General features: G+C 41.4%; 2 protein-coding genes across 2 annotated transcripts; both read left to right on the top strand.

Moving 5' to 3' along the window:
* The first annotated feature begins 2,661 nt into the window (after positions 1 to 2,661).
* Positions 2,662 to 11,577, top strand: adora2aa (adenosine A2a receptor a). Its single transcript, XM_034596464.1, has 3 exons — positions 2,662 to 2,997; positions 6,591 to 7,055; positions 9,672 to 11,577. Exons 2-3 carry the CDS (start codon positions 6,718 to 6,720, stop codon positions 10,675 to 10,677), a joined length of 1,344 nt encoding a protein of 447 aa, XP_034452355.1. The 5' UTR covers positions 2,662 to 2,997; positions 6,591 to 6,717; the 3' UTR covers positions 10,678 to 11,577.
* Positions 11,578 to 11,739: 162 nt separating this feature from the next.
* Positions 11,740 to 14,933, top strand: LOC117768253 (uncharacterized protein C22orf15). Its single transcript, XM_034596465.1, has 6 exons — positions 11,740 to 12,989; positions 13,027 to 13,164; positions 13,466 to 13,552; positions 13,792 to 13,914; positions 14,390 to 14,464; positions 14,596 to 14,933. Exons 2-6 carry the CDS (start codon positions 13,140 to 13,142, stop codon positions 14,730 to 14,732), a joined length of 447 nt encoding a protein of 148 aa, XP_034452356.1. The 5' UTR covers positions 11,740 to 12,989; positions 13,027 to 13,139; the 3' UTR covers positions 14,733 to 14,933.
* The last annotated feature ends 1,137 nt before the right edge of the window (positions 14,934 to 16,070 follow it).

Raw genomic sequence — 16,070 nt, 5'->3', positions numbered from 1 at the left:
AGTTGTAGTTTCCCTGGTGGTTACATGCTCATTTTGGTTTGACTTTTGTTTGTAGCTTTAAAGGTGCTGATGGGCAGATTTTGTCACTTTTTGACAGCTGTTTCCGGTCTTTACGCTAAGCGAAGCAGCTGCCGGCTGTACTTTCATATTTGACATACAAGCATGAGCGGTATCAATCTTCTCGTCTAACTCATGGCAAGAAGAATCCAAATTTATTTTGCACATCAAGGATAAAACATGCACAAGTGATCGGAGAATCCATTGTGCCACTGTCTGACTTTGTGTGTTGATGCTGTGTTCGACAGGTAGTTTTTGAAGTTCTTAGTGTGATTATCACTTCAGCGAAGCAGTGTAGCACAGTGTCGTTTCATTTGTTGGATTTCAGTCAGTTAACTGTGCCTCATACAAGCTGTATTTATTTGCATGGTTTCCAATCATTGATGTGAGGTCACTGCTTTATTTGTGTGTCTGAAGTGTATCTGAATTCATTCGACCTGACAGTAAGTAGATGCTCCGAGATGAGCTTTTCTGTCTTCCACACTAAACGCCTGCCTTAACAGTTTAGTAGAAGTTCCTGCGAGTAAATGGTGACATTTCCGACCGCGGCCGTCTTTCGTCACCAGGCATGTGTGACAGTGACGGAGTGTTTTCTGAACCAAGCTCCCTCTTGTTTGTGCCTCTTGAGTTGGGTTTAACACTTTAAAGTTGGTTAAACTTTTGTCATGTGCCTGGTGAAGGTGACTACACACTGTTTCGATTTGGAGCAGATGGCAGTTTCCAGCTGGCAACAACAGCAACGTCAACAGAAACCCCATTGTAGCCACAACACCACTGTGTGTACAGACGCATCAGACATTCAGTGATTTCAAGTCAGCACACAAGCCTGCAGCAGTGACACTTTCTTTTTAAGTTCAAGTGTGTGAGTGAGTTATTTAATGACATTTGAAAGCATTGGCTCTCTGTTGATGGGTTTTTGTGATGCCATGACGCTGAGGATTATCAGCCAGCTGTTTTATTGTGTTCTGCTCAATTCCACCACTGGGCCCCACATGTTTTATCGCTCCCGACAGGAACATCTGAGAGCTCCAGAAAGATTTGATGCCTCTCTCCATCCTGGAAGCGGAATGTGTTTTGATCGCGCTTTAGTGATCCCGGGGACTTTTACGAGGTCCAGCGCGTGCTGATGTGGAGTGATTGATGAACATTGAGCCTCAGCCTGCTGAGGAGGGACCAGACGGCTGGCGAAGGCTTGGAGGCACATTCCACCTCCACACCAGCAGCCGTGAGGGACGTGTTACATCGTCTGGGACCTGAGATGATGCCCTTCAAGTGTAAAGCTTTACCGAAGCAAATGTGAACATGTCTGTTATGAGTTTAATGGGTCCACTTCATCTACAGCTACATTTATGTTTACTTGAAAATGCTCTGAGAATTCCACTGAACCTGCTTTAGTTTCTTTTTGTTTCCATGTTGCCTTGTTTCTTTTTCCCCCTTAAGAGCAAATCCTGATCACGCGTCATGCAGTGCTCAAAAGTTCCCATGGCAAAGTTAAAGCTGAACGAATAAGTGTGTGTGTCTGTGTGAGTGTGTGTGTGTATAAAAGGGACTAAGCTACAGTATTAAGTGCACACTATGATGATAATCAGTTGTTTAATAAAAGGTCATCTGGTTTTATGTTGCTTAATTTTTTGGGGCAATAATAATAAAAGACCATATGAAACAACCATGTTTGTGTGTGTGTGTGTCATCATTGTCTTAACAAATCGGTTTCAAGTTCACCTGGTTACATTTGTATTCCACTTATTGATAAATAATAATAATAAATGAAAGTGTGTGGCATTTACACAGTAATTATTAAGTAGAGCTTATTTATGAGCACTTTTTACAGACAGTCCAGTACAGTGCATAGAGAGACAGACCTGGTTCATCAAATTAGCTGAATTTAAACTGGTATTTGAATGATTCCAAAGAATAAGCAAACCTAAAGATATAGATTGGGCACCTTCACCACAAGTCTTTACACTGGTGAATGGGATAGGTCATATATATAATGTAGTAATATGTAATAATTGAAGACGTTCACAAGGCTAATAACAGGATATATGGTCTCTAGTATAAGAAGAGGTCCAGATGAACTACTTGGCGGAGTGGTCTCTTTTAACAGTGAGTCATGAACAGACTCATCTGTGCACACAGCACAGGAGCTTTTAACGGGTCCCCCCTGGAGAGGAAACAGTCACCATCAGCCTGAATATGGTTTATGAGGAGGGAAGTGTGTGTGTACTCGTGTTGTGGGGACCTTAATCTGTTTACACAGTCACATTATGAGGACATGTCTCCATTGTGGGGACAAAAAACAAGTCCCCATTAAGTAAATCAAGGTGAAGACGTAGATTTTCACACTAATAAATGCTGGGTTATTTTTTAGGGTGAAGGTTAAGGTTTGGCTTGGACAAGTAGTAACTATGGTTCATGTTAGAGGAAGTCTCCAGGAAATCAATGTATGTCAATGTAATGTCCTCTGAACAACATGACACTGTGTGAGTGTGTGTGTGAGAGAGAGAGAGGGGAAAGGAACGTGTGCGTGTGCGTGTGCGTGTGTGTGTATGTGTGAGAGAGTGAGGAAAGGAACCAGTCTAGTGTGTGTATGTGTGTGAGAGAGAGAGAGAGAGAGCGGGGGGAGGGAGGGAGGTTGAGAACCAGTCTAATACATGTGTGAAGGGAATCAGCCGGTAATCGGTGTCAAACAGACGCATCGATCAGATCTGATCTGATCATCGATCCGTGCTCATCGTGTATTTATGATCTGGACTGAAGTGAAGTGTCATGTGCACGGAGGCGGGTTGTTAATGTTGATCTGAGGAGCCTCACACGTGTCGCTCAGCGGGAAGTGGAAACTCTTATTTGCACTTTTCATCTTTTAGCTGGAGCGTTTTTATCAGCTCGTTATAAAGATTTACTTTTCCACACTGGGTCCCGAGCATCAAGAAAAACCAGGTGAGTCATTTTAAGTTTGATTCTGCGTGAGATTCCGAGTGTGAATGTTGTGATGTATCTATTATTTATTTATTTATTCATTATGCCTCATGTACACCTTCACCATCCTCTGCCTGCTGCTCTGTGTTCTTACAGACTCACGGTCCAGTTACTACATGTTCACATACAAAGTTTAACATCATAAACCGTGTGTGACCACTGACCAGCATCTGATCACATGACAGGATCAAGCTTTAGATGATGCTGTTGTGTCAAAGTCAACTTTATTGACAATATCTGCCATATGTACAGGACATGGGCAGGATTGAAATGCTGATTCTCTCTGATCCCCGGTGTAGACACAAGAGTTGATATATAAATACTTAACATATAAGTACTCAAGCAACATAAGAGCATAACATATAAGTACACAACATATAAGTACTCAAGCTCATGCAACACCAATGCTTTAAAATGATTGTAAGCAGGTTCTTTTTTACCCCCCACGTTTATTGGTTGGTTTGCAAGCGAGATTCAGCAAAACCTACCAGACAGATTAGCATGAAACTCTGTGGAAGGATGGGTCAGGGAAGATCACCATACATTCTGATGTGGATCTGGATCAGGGGGTAGAACCATGGGAATTTCTTTTCACTTTCTTTAAAGGGCCAGTGTGCAGGATATAGAGGAATCTCGGCAGAAATTACGTATAATAAGCATAATTGTCTTGTCATTGGTTTGTAATCATCCGACACCAAGAATCATTGTGTTCTCGTTACCTTATAACAACCTGTATATATCTTTGTGCGGAGCGGGTCCTCCCGTTAGACCTCCATGTTTTTGCAGTGGCCCAGAACAGACAAACCAAACAATGGCTTTAAAGATGGCTTTTCCATTCTTATCTTTACCAAAAGCCGCTAATGTTTCTTTCTACATGATTGAAAATAGCGGGTGTGGTGAGGTGTATTCATCTGGTTTTAATATCCAACTTTACCACTAGATGCTACACACTGTACCTTTAACTTTGTGAGATAGGGCATTTCCTGACCTTTTAATTGATTTCTCAGAGAATAAAAAAAATCAGGCATACTTAGGAAACTGTTATCTATGAGTGTGGGCAATTTGGTGCAGCTTGATTTAGTTTAAGGGCACTGTTGGGTCTTGGCGGAGGAATGTCACTCTACTTTATTTATGCAAGTTTCTCTAAGAAAAAAGTGTGGTCCCCCTCAGAGTGTGGGGCAAGTAAAGCTTTGTTTCATAATCAACTGAATCTTTATGTTGAAGCTTATATATAAGTTTAAACTTGGTTGTGGTGGAGTCAGCTCCTAAGTCAGCCTCAGGCATGTTTGAATCAACCAGGACTAAAGTTGGTCCAGACCAAATCCAGACTGATGAGCCCAGAGCAAAACAAGTCTCATTTTAGGTCTGCAGGAGATCAGGAGGGCAGAGTCTAACACCATATAATAACACAAACATTTAATATAGGAAAGTTGGCTCTTCATCTCCAAGGTATAACATGGTACTAAATGGTCAGAGCGTGATGACAGGTATTGTTGTCTGTGTGTCAGTGTTTGGTTTGGGGACAGAGTCTTGTTGTCAGTTCTGGTTGACACACAGTGTGGTCGCTCTGCCAGCAGCCATGTTGTCACTTTGAGCGAACATCAGCTGTCTGTTATCAGGAAGCTGTAGGTTGGACATGTGCTCCTACTGTGCCTTCTCTGTGGCGCAGCAAGAGAACAATGAGGTGATTTGATTTCTTGGTGTGCTCTCGAAGGGTTTTGGGCAAATCCACTCAAACATTAATAGACCTTAATTTTATTTCATAATTTAAAAGAAACATCTTGCGCATGTGTCATAACATAAAGATATTTCCTGATTTTAGTTTCTCAGCAAAGCTTATGCCATAAATTGTCTAATGTGAACCAGAGTCTGTCTTTAAGAAAGTCCTGACCTCACTATTTCACTAATCCCTGGAGTTTCTCAGTTTCATCATTTCATCTCAGGATAGTTTGTTATTTTATGGTGCATTGCTGGCGTAGTATTCAGATAGATTATTTCCACTACTCTTCCCAGGGGATTTTTGTTTTGGCTGCATCTCTGCTGCATCAAACATCATCATTCCACTGCAACATAACGCTGAACTCCATAACATCAAGACAAATGAAGACTGAGGATAGAAACCAACAAAAAAGTTATTTGTGAGTCACATAGGATGAAAGGAACATTGGGTATCTAACATCCTTGAAATAACAAGACTTTAGTATCGGTTTGATCCGGCCCGAAGGGAAAAGCCTGACTGGGAGAGCAAAGACCTCTGTGTTCCAGTACAGCTGTTATCTCCTAAAACTCTGCCTAACCCCAAGAAACATTCCCTCTGAGGGAATAATGCACCACAAAAACAGCCGATTTCTGTTCGTGAACCTTTTATGGCAGACGGAATCATGGGTATCACGGAATCTAACTTCAATGTCATGCACTAATCTTCTCAATTAGTGCATGACATTGAAGTTAGATTCCGTGATACCCATGATTCCGTCTGCCATGACGGAGGCATGGGAGGAAAAAGGTCTGCACCACGACTGAAGAAAAGATGCATTCATCCAACGACATTTACACATTATAAAACAAGCAGCAGCTGCAAAACCACAGTATGGTTAAATATTATCCTCCAGATGAAATGTTGTTCATCTATGATTTGTCCATCCATCCATCATCCGTTCAGCCGCCCATTTGTCCATCCATCCTTCGATCCATCCGTCCATCTGTCTGTCCGTCCATCCATCCATCCATCCATCCATTTGTCCTATCCTGCATGATATTCCCGTATTTTCACATAATTTCATATCGCATCGTTCCAGTGAAGTCAGACCCTATGGGGTGGAGAGTGGTTTAGACTGAGATGAGAGTATGAAACCATGTGTAGCCCCACAGACACAGAGAAGTTGGTCTGATGATGGGTTGTATTGAGTAGAAATGGAAATATTTTTGGTCTTGAACTTTATCGGGAAGTAACGTGGGAGTGGTAGAATACATTTTTTCCCCAAACAGTGATTTATTTTATTTGGTAGTGAGACAAAACAGTCAAGTTTAAGGACACAATAACGTATATCATTCAATTTTAGGTGAAGACATGTTTTAAGGTTCAGGTTAGAGTAAGTCTCCAGGAAATAAATATAAGACAATGTAATGTCCTCTAAAGTCATGGGAGCACAACTGTGTGTGTGTGTGTGTGTGTGTGTGTGTGTGTGTGTGTGTGTGTGTGTGTGTGTGTGTGTGTGTGTGTGTGTGTGTGTAATTTGTTTAGTGGTTTTCGGTTGTTGTGAGTCTGTTTTTATTGTGACCTACCAAGGGACTGCAGCTCTGGTACAACACATCAACTGGTAACTATGGTAAATGTCTGATGTGCGCGTCTGTTGAAATTCACTTCCTTGATTATAAAAGCGTTTCCTCTTTTTCACTTCTGCACCTACCTCTCTATCTGTGGAGACATAAGGTTCCAGTTGGGTTACTGGCATCATCTCAGAGAGGTCCGTGGGAAACTACAGTGAGAGGACGGACCTGAGGAGAGAGGACAGCAGAGCAGCTTTTTAAAATGTTGTTTTCTTTGTTACCAGGAGAGAATGGAGGCGCCTGTGTCCTGTGTCTGGACTGAGAAGGAATGATAGATTATTCTACAGCAGCAATGGTCGTTGAGGCGAGGTTTCCTCCCTCCTCATCAGTGACCTCGCCATTTGTCTCACCATGCCGAAAGACCCTGTCGCCTCCGGCTTTTACATCATCCTGGAACTGCTGATCGCCGGGTTCTCCGTGCTGGGCAATGTGCTGGTCTGCTGGGCCGTGTGCCTCAACAGCAACCTGCAGACCATCACCAACTTCTTCGTGGTGTCGCTAGCGGTGGCTGACATCGCAGTGGGCGTCCTGGCCATCCCTTTCGCCATCGTCATCAGCATCGGGTTCTGCTCCAACTTCTACGGCTGCCTCTTCATCGCCTGCTTCGTGCTGGTTCTCACTCAGAGCTCCATCTTCAGCCTGCTGGCCATCGCTGTAGACCGCTACATTGCAATCAAGATACCGCTCAGGTCAGTGACCCAGAGGACACCCCTCTGAGGACTTACTGAATTAGTTAGATATCAATCAGAGAAAAACAGAGAAAGGTTTGGTATCACTAGGCATAAGCGATATGGCCAAAAATTATATCAAGATAAAAAATGTCATATCAGTTGATATTGATAATTATCATGATACATGTCATATTATTAATTCTGTTTAATATAAAGACTAATTTTAGCTCCTGAGGGAAGGTTGTGGTTTTAAACTCTTCTATGACAAACACTTGATAAACAGCAAAACATTTAACAAATCTGAGGTTGATCAATTATGTGTTATAACCTTTGTTGTATTACAGTTGATGACATTTTATTGCCATAATCATTAATATTGTTTTCTCTCACAAGCCTAAATAACTAATTCTGATCGACACCATTTATAAATTTAATAAATTATTAATTAATGCTTTACAGATCAGTAATAAATCAAATTTCTGTCAGCAGGTTGTGAAAACCCCCTGATTTACTTGAACTAATATCTATTTACTGTCAACGTGTTCTAGGCAGACTTGATAGAATAATGATTTACTAATATAGATTCCTACAGACGAGACCTGGGCTGGCTATAAACACTTATAACAGCATTTTATTAACAATGACAGAAGTTAACAACCACCAAAGAAAAGCAAAAACAAGGCATCACAAAAGTTGTACTAAATATTTTAATTAATAACTGATATATAAAGTATTACCACATTATACATTAGCTATAACTACAGTAAGACCTCCAGTTGAAACTATATAAAAAGGTTGCTGTAAAGGTTCTTTATTGTGGAAGAAAAAAATAAGAGCATAAAATAACCTTAAAGAAAAAGAACACATTTAAAATGTCCCGTAATGTATTTTTCTTTAGCTTTTTTTTTCTTGCTCCCAGGCAGCGTGGGTCTCTCAGTAGAACTTCATATTTCATCTCAGACTATCAGCAAAGACATATCATCTGAAGTGTGTCCAGAAATGGCGTCTCCCACGAGACCACGTCCCCAAAGAGCAATCGAAAGGAATATTGCTCTAATTGCTTATACAGACTGTGTGACCCTCTTGTAAGCCCCTGTGTAATCTGACTTTATGATTTAACTGTAAAAACACATTGGCTCATCTGGCTGTTTATGCTGAACGACAGCTTGGAACTCATTCCCTTCGGGTGGTCTCCAACCATTAAACCTGTTGTCTGATGACATGCTGACCGGCAGTGATGCTGTTGCTCAACCTCAGAGCTGTATGGAGATCTATCTTCCTGTTTTTCACTCTTCTTCTGCTGAAGATCCATGAGGATTTGTGTGCGTTTGTTTTCTGCGTCCCTGATGTAGGCGGTTGTTTTTGCAGCATTAACCTTTGCACTTTAACATCTTAAGAATGTAATAGAAACAAGCCAAAGGTCTCAGCTGCTCTCCCACACTGTGCTACGGCTGCACTCAAAATAGACTCTTCCTTTGAGGAGTCCTGAAAGGCTTTGTTTATTTATTCTTTCTCCTTTAGTTCCGGGACGAGAAGTGATTCCACCGAGAAACCAGATGAGGGCGATATTAAAATGCTGAGGACTAAATATTATTCATTCCATGCATGTTATTGTCGGAAGCTTATTTGATTAATCTTTGTATAGTGCCAAATCAAAACGTACATTATGTTAAGTAAATAGCAAATGGTCTATTTTTGGATGAAAACTAAAAGCGCTTTACAGTACAATGTATCTATGTGCAGATTATCATACATCAATCACACACTGCCTGCACAGCTGTCAGGGGCAATTTGGGACACTTCGACAAACGGAATGAGGGGGAACGGGGATCAAACCGCCGACCTTCTGGTTAGAGGACGATCTGGAAAAGGGGAGAGACCAGGAACAGTCATATTAAAGCTCTGTCAGACTGGTTGTTATAATGGAAATAAAAATATAAGTAGTACTTAACCGACAGCCTGCGGCCAATAATATCTGTCCCACCAGATCATTTTGATCATTTGATTATTTGTATTTCATCATAACTTACCGACATTCACAGGTGATCTCCATCATGGCAGCAACTTTCATAGAATCACTTCTTCTTTAGCAATTAGTCTACGAAGTAAAAGCACAACATTGCAGTGCTTTATATCGAGCTGAATTAAGGAGCTTTTATTTTGAAAAGTTGTGAACTTGGGTCGGTGGCTTAACCTCTGAACATGTAATGTATGAAAAAATAACAGCAGTTAAGTAAATCATTCAAACTTATATAGTATATCAACCACACGTGACCAGTAATAAAGATGACTATAAAATCTTCAATGCAGATAAACCAGGTAGGATGAACACAAAGTTTTCTAACTACACTCTGCACCATAGACTATAAAAAAAGCTCCTCACACAACGTCCAGCACAGAAACAATAAAAGTGAGGAGGACTCACTAATGACAAAGTATAAATCTGAAGTAGCTCTGGAGCATTAACACACGACAAGAGAACAGTCGATTCCATATAGACTAAACAGGTTTAGAAAGGTCATTGCAATAGTATTATAAATTTAGATTTAATACATTTAAAAGACCCATTACGCTGTCAGTTTCGAGCTGACAGACACAGCGGATGCTTGACGGCTGTGTCATCTCCCTCCCCAGGTACAACAGTTTGGTGACAGGCCAGCGGGCTCGAGGCATCATCGCCATCTGCTGGGTTTTCTCCATCATCATTGGTCTGACCCCAATGATGGGCTGGCACAGGCTGCCTGAGGAGGGCAACGGCACCACCGTCTGCGCACCCGGCCTGATGGAGTGCCTGTTCGAGAAGGTGGTGGACATGGAGTACATGGTCTACTTCAACTTCTTTGCCTGCGTTCAGATTCCTCTGCTGCTGATGTTGGCCATCTACCTGCGTATCTTCATGGCCGCTCGTTACCAGCTCAAGCTGATCGAGGTGAAGGCCGCTCACGGGGAGAAGTCGCGCTCTACACTGCAGAAAGAGGTGCAGGCCGCCAAGTCTCTGGCCATCATTGTAGGGCTGTTTGTTGTCTGCTGGCTGCCTTTACACATCATCAACTGCTTCACCCTCTTCTGTCCCAAATGTCATCGTCCTCCGGCCTGGATCATGTATGTGGCCATTATCCTCTCTCACGCCAACTCTGTGGTCAACCCCTTCATCTACGCCTACAGAATCCGGGAGTTCCGGAAGACCTTCCGTAGGATTATCCAGCGCCACATCCTTGGACGGCAGGAGCTGTTGGAGAGTGGCAGCAGTAAACGCAACTCCACTCGCAACAGCATCACAGACTCCATCAGGCTCAAGGCGAACAGCCTCAGCTTTCAACTTTTCACTGAGCACAGCAGTGGCAGCAACTGTGAAAGGTCCTACAGCTGCCCTGCTCACATCTCTGCTGTAGGGGGAGGACTCTTGGCGGTATCTAACCCCTCTCTGTCAGTCATCATCTCCCACTGTCCTAAGATGGAGCTGTGTCCACTGCAGACCCTCAGACAAACTCAGATCCCAGTGGGTCATCACCTACAGTATGGGGAGCAGCAGTGTGACTGCAGCGGACCTGTAGTCAGGGAGGATAAGGACCAGGTTGCATCACTGTTCAATAAACACGACAGGAAGAGCTACTGTGGTGAGGTGGCGAAGGTTTCCTGATGCAGTGGAGGGGGGTTAACTGATGCTGCTTTCAGACATGCACTGGATTTTATCCTAAGTTGCTGTATGTAAAAATGCAAATGCCCAAGTGTGAGGCTCTGGACTTTCTGGAGTTTCTCCGGACAGCCCCATAGTAAAAACTCTGGATAACGTCCTAATGAGCAGATGTGAGAAAACAGCAGGAGAACCTCCACAGGATTCACCGCGATCAAGTGAGCATGTTGATGACGTTTCTAACAACCGATGGACGCAAAAATTAACACAACAGATGATGTACACCATCAGTGAGATGACTTAAATCTCTCTCTCTCTCTCTCTCTCTCTCTCTCTCTCTCTCTCTCTCTCTCTCTCTCTCTCTCTCTCTCTCTCTCTAATTTAAACCTTAATAAGAGTCTATAAGCACTGCTAGTTTCCCAAAGAGTTTGTGCTGCTTCACAGAAGTGGTTTAAACCCACTGAGCCACTTCTAACTTTAGGGTGTAGAAACTTCACGCTTCTAATTTCAGCAGAGGAGAAAACACTGAACACTTTCTCTTCCTCTTTGCAAATGCGTGTTTTTTAATGTCCAATGAAAATGCAAAACCCACCAAAGCTCAGCCAAATATGGACCTCGAGTAATGTCTGTCTTGAAGGTTGAGAGAATGTCCCATAGTCACTGGATGTAGATGTGAATCATGCCACTTCTGATGTGAACGGGCCTCGTGCTGCAGATAAACTTATCTGATTCATAAATATTTTACATTTTCAGGGATGTGGATATAAAGTCTTTGTCTGATGGATTTTATCTTGTGCAGCCATCATGGAGTACGAGCAGAGGATTGTTTCTTCAGCTGTAATGCATCATCACTTACACCATTTATAGCCTCACCCCATCCTAAGGCCCTGCACGGTGCACAGACAGCGCCACCAACCTGTACAGCAAAGTATCTGCAAATGTTAAAGGTTTTTTACTTTCACCCTTTATTTTACATCATGATTTCAGCTGTTTGGCAGCGACTTACGTGCACTCCCAACACAGATGAATGGATTGTGATTATGTTTAGGGCTCGATGCTGTTTCTCTTGGGACTAAAAATAATTAAGGACTGTACATGTGTTAATATTAAAAATTTCACATTTTTAAAAGCATAAACCTCAAAGTTGTTGATGTGATGCTGATTTGTAACCTTGTGTTTGCTCAGTGGGACCATGTGACTTGATTGTGTGCTTATTTAAGTATGACATAGTTTGAGGAGTGATGGAGGGATGGTTTGATATGGATTGTAAATGATTTGAGACTTAAATCAAACTGATGGAAGATTTTTTGTCCCTCCTTAGTCCAGTGCAGCTATCACCTTCTGTGAGGAGGTTGGCACAAAGTTCTGTCTTTAAATAAATGGCTTTATGTTTTCAATGTGTACTTACTGTATTTACATTATTCAGTAGATTTATGAACTTCTCAACATGCAGCCAGACTCATGTTTCATATAAGATCTGATACTTCACAGAATTTAGTCACAGTTCTGGTTTGCTCATTCTGGGAAATACTATCTTTGGAGGTCTTTATTTTCTCAGCTTCCGCTGGAGTTTCCCTTGTGAGTTCAGGTTACAGGGCTCAGAGTTGTCTTTTTGAAAGCTTCCCCTGGGGTCTTTAATGCTTTTTGGAAGATTCGCCACAGAGACCTCCCGAGTCTTTGCACTCGGCCGCTGTCTTGTGTGGCAACATCTTGTCCCCCTCAGCGGCGTCCTTGCAAGATTATCATTCAGAAATATCATGCTGTTTCACCTCTATCCAATGAGGAAACTGAACTGCATAAAAAAAACATAAATTGTTGCCGCTCTAATAATGTTTTTTTTATTGACAATATTCTGAAATTTTGGGAAAAACACTCAAAGATCGATAACATACTTAAGTCTGTCGTAAATATGCAGCATTTTAGCATAAAGACCGGAAACAGAGGGAAATCAGAAAGTGTTTTTTCTTGCAAACTGAATAGTAATGTTTGGCTGCCTCCAGAGTCAAGATTAAAACTGGATTCAGTGTTGGGCTGGGCCGTTAAACCCATTAGTTCCAATCTGTGACGGGAAACAATAAAACCTCTTTTTTTACACTCAGTCTTGACATCACTGTCTAAAAAGAGGCTGTAAAGTCCAGTGTTGGTCTCCATGGATACAAGCAACAGGCGTCCCTTGTCCTCTTTTTTTTTAAAGACTTTTGAAAAGGAGAAGAAGAAGAGGAGGATGCAACGTGTGTGTTTGTGTGAGTGGTTCTTTGTGTATGTGTGTGTACATTATCCAGGCCACTTCATAGAGCCTCTCCCTCAGAGCCGAGTCTTTGTCACAAAGCATCACTGACTTAACAACTGCTGTTGTTGCTCCGTGAGTCCAGTCTGAGCTCGTTCCTCTCTGGACTCTTTGGAATAAACAGCCGCTTCAGATTCCAGGTCGAGGCTGCATCAGAGGAGTTAAACTACAGGAGCAGAACATGTTTGTCACTATTCTGTTTGGAGGTTAGTAAAGTTAGATGCATCAATTCTGTGTGGTTTGAAAACATTGTTCTGTCCATGTAAAAAAAAAAGCAAGATTAGACCTGGTATTTAAAGTATGATTATGTATTTGAATGTGCTGGAACACGTCTGAACTACAGTAAATGTGTCAGTTAGTGGTTGCTTTGATTTAGCCCTCAGTATTTATTGTGAACTGGTTTGTTTTGTGAGAGCATAGAGAGAGCAAACGTGTGTTATGAAATAATCAAAGTTCAGATCTGAATGTTAAGTGTTTGTATCTGTAATGTTTGAAATGTCTTGACAGACAGCAGGATGGAAATGTTCAATCTGAACTGTAAGCTGATAAACTTCATACGCCATGTTAAGGAGAGGTGTGGTCTGGACTTTAAAGGTGAATGTTTTAGTGGACTGCAGTCTTGTTCATTTCCACTGGGGACAGGGGGGGTCACACGTCCTCCTCACAAAATCCTTCTTGGATGGATGAATGGATGGATGGATGGATGGATGGATGGATGGATGGATGGATGAATGGGTGGATGGATGAATGGATGGATGAATGGGTGGATGGCCGTCAAATTGAGTCACTCTTTGATGTAGGAAGAAACTAAAACCAAGATGGTGTTTGTGTAGAGTGTGTGGACCTGATGGACAGCAGTGGTTCACTGATGAACTTAGAGGACAAGCAGCACAGTGTGGCTCCGGCCAGCAGCATGTTGGTCCAGAGACAATACTACGTCCTCCTACACGTCTGCCGTAAGTCTGATGTCTGTCCATCCGTCCGTCCATCCATCCATCCATCTCTACATCCATCTGTACATCCATCTGTCCATCCATCTGTCCATCCATCCGTCAATCCATACATCCACCGATCCATCCAGCCTTCCATCCACCCATCAGCAGAAATTGAAATGCACAAATGCCCATTTATTAAATAAAATGTATCTAATATAATATAAACATAATATAATAGATCTATAACATCACTGGCCTGAAAAGTTTAATTGCAAGATTAGATATTTGAAAAGGCCAACAAGTATGGTGCATTGTACCAATAATGTTTGACAAGTAATTATAAGGTTCCTGTCCAACCCTAAATGGAGCGTTGCAAAGAAACTTTAAATGAATGGTTCTTCATGATTTGCTCATGACAGTATTGTACAGTAACAAAAAGTATATTTCAGTGTCAAGTTAATCACATATTAGAATTCATGACTTTACTTTCCTCCAGGAGATGAAGATACTGGAGGTCGGAAATATGTGTCTCTCTTGAACAACTACAGCCAGAGTCATCCTGAGTTAACAGGTGAATACTCACATCACAGCAGAGGAACTGTACTGACTGACCAGTAGACCAGTAGTAGTGGAGTGGCTCTCTGAGGCCTCCTGGTGGTCAAAATGTACCTCAGTTTATGTTTGGCATGTCTTCTGATGCAGAGTTGTTGAGGAAACTAACAAACCCCAACACGGAGCAAGACAGACAGATCAGAGGACGGACACAGAGGGGATTACCTGTCAGACAAACCAGGAGCAAGAACATCTCTGAGAACAACAAGAGCCACAGAATGAAATAGTCACTACACACTTTTCTGTCAGATTTCTGTCTGACACTTTTCTATCGAGGACCTGACAGAAAAGCTGACTCATGCATCCACTGAATGACTCATCAGAAATATAAATTGAGGCCTATGTTCCCTTGCTACTAACTGACTGAGTAGTTCTGTATTAAAATATAAGTTGACAGTATCTTTAACAGTATTAATGTAATAATGCTTTGAAAAAATATCTTGGCAAGCTTATTTGTGCTTATTTGTGTCTATTCCCCAAACCTCTGAGCAACCTGATGGTGGATGTTGCGAGGAAATCCCTGCATAAATAAATAGATATGTAACTTCCAACTCAATAGCAGCAGCATCTGTATCCAGATGTAGATCAGGTAGAAGAACAACAGCATGAAGATTACATTTTGTTATATTAAACAGTAGCAGAAGGAATATTCAAAAACATCAGCAGAATGTGACAATAATACCATAGAAAATTACAATAAAGTAAAAGTAAATCAAAATGAATTGTTCTCAGAATGAAAAATACCATGACATCATAGATTTACTGGCAGAATGCTTTTGGCTTTGTTATCGACAGACCACTGATGCTACATTTGCTGTCTGTCTGTTTGCCTGTGCACCTGAAGATTCATGTTTGCATGGAGTCAGCATGTGTTTGTGATTTCCTCACCAGACATTTAACAATGGATCTAAATCAGAACTGTCAGTGGTCCCACAAAACTGTGGGGTTAGTTTTCAGTGTGAGACGTGACCAGGATCAGTGGGATTCACTGGTTGGACATAGTGAGTGTAATTAATGCAAAACTGTTGGATTAGCAAAAATATAAAATGAATAGAAGGATTTCATAACTGCAACAACTCAAATCACACTGTGAAAATATGTTGGATGTATGTAAAATACTCTAATGTTAGTCGGGATTTAAAAAGTAGACAAATTCTGAAAAGAAAAAAGGACTTTGAGAGATGACTGAAGGATCTACTGACACATGGTGAAACACTGTGATATGAGGATTTGTAAACACAAGGAGCCAGAGATGTAGCACAGTTTAGTGAAAACCTTTTTGTGTTTTGGGTAAAGCTGCTTCTGTTGTTATGATATGTTGTATTAATTATGTTGTATTAATTATGTCGTATTCAAGTTCTGTTTTGTTTGAAAACATGCTGTGTAAGTACTTTGCATATATTCATATAGTGCACATATATGTAAAATATTGTTGTAAATGTGTTATAAACTATATATATATATATATAATTTGATAAATTGGATTAACTATGTTGTATTAAAGTGATTATTTTCAGTCTGAGAACATTAAGTGCAGTAACTGAGTGTGATTAGTTGAATCAAAA

The sequence above is a fragment of the Hippoglossus hippoglossus genome, chromosome 9 (genome assembly GCF_009819705.1).
Source record: "Hippoglossus hippoglossus isolate fHipHip1 chromosome 9, fHipHip1.pri, whole genome shotgun sequence".
NCBI classification, from domain to species: Eukaryota; Metazoa; Chordata; class Actinopteri; order Pleuronectiformes; family Pleuronectidae; genus Hippoglossus; species Hippoglossus hippoglossus.
The sequence above is the reverse complement of the archived record's forward strand: the minus strand, read 5'-3'. Positions and strand labels throughout refer to the sequence as shown.